This window comes from Bison bison, unplaced genomic scaffold (genome assembly GCF_000754665.1).
Source record: "Bison bison bison isolate TAMUID 2011002044 unplaced genomic scaffold, Bison_UMD1.0 scf7180017864146, whole genome shotgun sequence".
NCBI lineage: Eukaryota > Metazoa > Chordata > Mammalia > Artiodactyla > Bovidae > Bison > Bison bison.
Genome location: NW_011494718.1, coordinates 3982837 through 3988082, shown reverse-complemented (window position 1 = coordinate 3988082; position 5246 = coordinate 3982837). Strand labels below are relative to the sequence as shown.

Below are 5246 nucleotides of genomic sequence, written 5' to 3'. Positions count from 1 at the left end.
TCTTCATAATAGAAGACAATGAATTTTTCTTTATTCCATATTCAGCTGCAATCTCTGCTTTTTTCTTACCGCTTTCTACTGCATTTATGATGTCGATCTTTTCTTCAATGGATAGACTTTTCTTTTTCTTCACAGTTACGGGCAGAGTTGAGGCATCCACAGGGGCTTCCGCCATCTCACCCTGAGCTTATGTAGAGATGTCGTCTCTCTCTGGGTCTGTTTCTTTAGAAAAATTTATTTTCCAGTATGATACAAATTGCTTTCTAAGCCACTACATATATTAAAAGTTGGTCAGTGTCTAATAGTCTTATTTCTGTGGAAACGGATGAATAAATGCATTTCTTCAAAGGATCTGAATAAGAAAAATATTATCTGCAGCTAGAATATTTTAGAAGAGAAACCTCCTCCCCAGGACCTTGTGCAGTTCAGTTTATTCGGAGTTTCAGAAGTCAAGCTAAAATAGAAATCTCATTATGTCAAACCTGTCCAGTCCTGCTGATGTATTTTTGGAACTTCAATCCTTTAAGATGATCCATTTTATCCATGCGCGCATTCAGCCTCCTCTTAATTCTCCACAGAAGGCCTCAGAGATAAGAAGAAAAGCATTCAGAAATTTCATGCAAAACATCAGCCGCTAATTTCCAAGTCTCTTTAGGGTAGAGTAGAAAATGGTAGAACCCTTCTAAGACTTGACAATATCCTCTGTCACTTGAAACATTAAAAAAAAAAAAAAAAGAGGAATTTTAGCGATGATATGTCAATTTAATATCAAAAAAAATTTATACTATTTAGTTATGCTTTTAATAATCATGAAAAGAATGGGAACATGTTTCTAAAAATACAGTAACTGAAGCTTCCAGAAGAAATGCTTACCTCCCAAATGGTGTCCCTGTGAAAAGCTCTCAAGCTCTGCTCTGACCCCTTGAGTTCTCACTTGCCTTTGAATGCTTCGTAATATATACTTCTGGAATAAATCAGACAAATTTAATCTGTTTTAAAAATGTGAGCTTACCAAAATTAAAGAACTAAAAATGATGCTGGGTAGATCTTTGGTGGCTGTTTTTCCCATGAAGTCACAGGCTGCCCCTCTGGCTTCTCTAAAAGAAAAACATAGACAGTGGTCACAAGGTCCAACTTTTAATAGAACATGGGAGACAGTGTCTCCTTTACAGGAGTCTGGTAGAATGCTTCGCTAAAAATCCAATCAAGTGATTCCATTACAAATTTTAAAAACGGAAATCTTATTCTAGTTGCTTAAAAATCTAGTAACTTTTTTCACTTTGACACATTGGCCGAATGCACGGAGGCCAGAAAATACTTGACAAAACGCATGGGAATAAACAAAGTACTGGGAAGATACAGTGTGGAAAAAAAACAAAAGAAGAAGAGAGATCATGGTCTCGACCTCTCAGGACCTCTACTTCTTTATCTGTAAAATAAAGGGCTTATCACAGCGGGAGGAGATGGGCCTTGGTGCCAGACAAACCTGAATTGACAAGTGACTGGCATTTAGCACTTAAGGTGATCCTGGGTAGTTCACTTAAGCCTTTGAAGCCTTGGCCCTCTTTTTTTGTAAAATAAAGGTGACTACAGCATGTACCTCGTGGAGTAATGGCACATTCAGTGAGATTCAGTGAGAGCGTGTTAAGCGCTTAGCACGGCATTTAGCACCTTACAAAGTACTCAATAAATATTTGATGACCTCATCATCATTTTGTGGCTCAGCCGGTAAAGAATCTGCTTGCAGTGCTGGAGACCTGGGTTCGATCCCTGGGTTGGGAAGATCCACTAGAGAAGGAATAGGCTGCCCACCCCAATATTCTGGCCTGGAGAATTCCATGGACTGTATAATCCATGGGGTTGGAAAGAGTCGGACATGACTGAGCAACTTTCCCTTTCCCTTTCATCATCATTATCTTCCCTTTAATGTGCCCTTCCGCTGTGTCAATCTATAAAATTCTGAGATTTCGTGAAATCCTACTTCAAATGATAGCAAGAATCCCACCTTAAACATACACTGAAAGCAGAACTCTTCTTAAGCCAAATAGTGCAGTGAGAATGCTCACCCTACATAAGCTGGTCCCAGCCTTCCCAGGTGGCATCTCCCCCACTAGAATCCACAGGCTTTGGGCCTCCTACAGGCCCAGGGAACACGCTAATCTGATGAAGGGGGTGGGGGGGTTGGCGGTGAGGGTTACTTCCTTCCACGTGAGAGGGTAGACACTCCATTCCTCTAGTTTTTCTCTCTGCCCTTGGAGGTTTCAAGATAACACATTCTTTTTTTTTTTTGCACAAAACTTTATCAAAATTCCTCTGCCTTTGTTGGCCAAAACAAAGAAGTAATTTTTATTATAGGAAATAAAACCAGTAAACGAATCTTTTTTGTTGTTGCAAAAATGATCTTAATAATAATTATGAGAGCCTAGGGTGTTAATTTCCAAACTGCTTTACTTCCTGTATTCTAAACAACTCAGGAGGAAGGTAAAACGATTTCAAAGCTCAAACGGTTATAACATGGTTGAATGCAGTCCAGAATCCAGGCTTTCCAAGGTCAAGTCCACCATTCTTTTTACACATGGCATGGCTCCTCTAACAGTTACACATTCTATGCCTCCAGCACCAAGCTAAAGATAGAGTTTCCAATGCCTTTCCAAACCTATCCCTCTCCACATATACCCCAAAAGGCAGTATAAGGTTTCCACAGGAGAACAGCCATTATGAATTCTGGGGACATAAACAGAATCCATACCCCATATCCAATTTTAGGGTGAGCTGACCTTTTAAGTAAATAAGATTTGACCATTCAACTACAAAAATTCTTATATATGGAAACTGCCTGCATATTTTTCTACTATATCCTATAAATATACCATTATTTCAGGATAAAAAATTAAAAATATCTTCCTCTTATTAGGAAGGATACCAACCTCCAGAAATTTAGGGAGTAAGAACCAATTTTTTAAGAAAAGTCAAAACCAAGGAAAATTACTCTCCAAGAGTAAAAGGGAATCTCTTCCTTCTTTCTGTTTGGTTGTTTTTGTTTCTTTTTTCCTCTTCTTTCCTTCCATTTTATTTCATTTGTCAGGTATAAACCCTATCATCTCAAATAATAAGGATTACAGAAAAAGTGACTTGAATTTTCTCCCATATCCTATCACAAATAAAGCAATATAATACACACAATCAGAGATGATTATCTTGATCAAATTGAACATAGTGATACTTTTTTTAGGAAGATAGTAGGATTTTTTTTCCTGAGAGTTAACAGTATATATTTCCCTCTAAAACAGTTGTCAAAGTTACAGTTTTCCATGGTAAGATGCAATACATCTTTATTCCTGAAACAACCAAATTTCCAACGCCAAATCAGACAAGCCAGGCTTTTTCCCTAGGAAAGTTAGGCAATACTGCCTAATCAATGAAGCTGAATTCATTGAGAATGGGAATTTTCCATTCTCCCACAGTCCAGTGGCTGGGCTTTTTGTTTTTTGCAGGGAATGATGGCAGCAGCTAATATTTCTTAGAAGTAATAATTCTCTCAATCATGCTACTCCTTGAAGATGGGCATGAATTTGAGCAAACTCCATGAGACAGTGTAGGAAAGAGGAATTTGGTGTCCTATAGCCCATGAGGTCGCAAAGTGTCAGACACTACTTAGCGACTGAACAAAAACAACAACCCCTTGAAGATATTACAGGAGAGAAGTGCTGTACTACTTACTAGCAGTTAGGAACTACTTTTGGGGAAGGAAATGGCAACCCACTCCAGTGTTCTTGACTGGAGAATCCCAGGGACGGGGAGCCTGGTGGGCTGCCGTCTATGGGGTCGCACAGAGTTGGACACAACTGAAGCGACTTAGCAGCAGCAGCAGCACCAGCAGGAACTATTTTCTCTGTACCAACAGTGAAGCGAACTGAAGACTAAGACTAGGCAACTCACTAAAATAGACTTACCAACTGAACTCCAAATAAAGAAAACAATTGTCCATTCTACTAGTAGTAAGAGAAATGTAAATCTTCCTTCAAAACAGGAGCTACCTTTTTGTTTTTGCTTACCAAAACAGCAGTATCTAGGGTTTGCTGGGATGCAGTAACATATATTGCTGCTGCTGCTGCTGCTAAGTCACTTCAGTCGTGTCCAACTCTGTGCGACTCCATAGATGGCAGCCCATCAGGCTCCACCGTCCCTGGGATTCTCCAGGCAAGAACACTGGAGCAGGTTGCCATTTCCTTCTCCAATGCATGAAAGTGAAAAGGGAAAGTGAAGTTGCTCAGTCGTGTCCGATTCTTAGCGACCCCATGGACTGCAGCCTACCAGGGTTCTCCGTCCATGGGATTTTCCAGGCAAGAGTACTGGAGTGGGGTGCCATTGCCTTCTCCGACATACATTGCTAGGATGTACATAAGTTGGTACAAAGCTTGCTGAGGGCAAATTAGCAATATAACATGAACACTTAAAAAATGTGCATAACTTTTTATCCAGCAAGTCCATACCTACCATTTTATTCCATCTCCCTCAAAATTATAGATATAAAAATAATCTATCTTACAAATATATTCATTTTCTTTTGCTGTGTAACAAATTAACAGACATTTAGGTGGGCTGCCATCTATGGGGTCACAGAGTCGGACACGACTGAAGTGACTTAAGCAGCAGCAGCAGTAGCTTAAAACAATATCCATTTATTATCTCATGTAACTAGCCAGAAGTCCAGGTGGGCTTAACTGAGTCCTCTGCTTAGTGTCTTAGAGGGCTGAAATCAAGATGCCAGTCAGGCTGGGCTCTATCCAGAAGCTGGGGGAGAATTTGCTCCCAAGTTCATTCAGGTTATCTGTGGGCTTCCCTGATAGCTCAGTTGGTAAAGAATCCGCCTGCAATGCAGGAGACCCTAGTTTGGTTCCTGGGTGGGGAAGATTCGCTGGAGAAGGGATAGGCTACCCACTCCAGTATTCTTGGGCTTCTCTTGTGGCTCAGCTGGTAAAGAACTTAGACTTCTGTGGTTGTAGGACTGATGCTGCTGCTAAGTCACTTTAGTCGTGTCTGACTGTGTGACCCCATAGACGGCAGCCCACCAGGCTCCCCCGTCCCTGGGATTCTCCAGGCAAGAACACTGGAATGGGTTGCCATCTTCTTCTCCAATGCATGAAAGTGAAAAGTGAAAGTGAAGTCGTTTAGTCGTGTCCAACCCTCAGCGACCCCATGGACTGCAGCCTTCCAGGCTCCTCCATCCATGGGATTTTCCAGGC

The 5246-nt window shown here is 40.9% G+C and overlaps 1 protein-coding gene across 1 annotated transcript in view; it reads right to left on the bottom strand.

Annotated features, from left to right (window-relative positions):
* The window catches only part of TIGD4 (tigger transposable element derived 4), a 12047-nt gene that overhangs the window by 1708 nt on the left and 5093 nt on the right, over positions 1-5246 (bottom strand). Inside the window, exons 2-3 of the mRNA XM_010840729.1 lie at positions 874-964; positions 2-708 (exon numbers count right to left, since the gene is read on the bottom strand). Of these exons, the coding sequence (XP_010839031.1) occupies positions 2-175 (174 nt within the window). The 5' untranslated portion in view covers positions 176-708; positions 874-964. The remainder of the gene's footprint in view (position 1; positions 709-873; positions 965-5246) is intronic.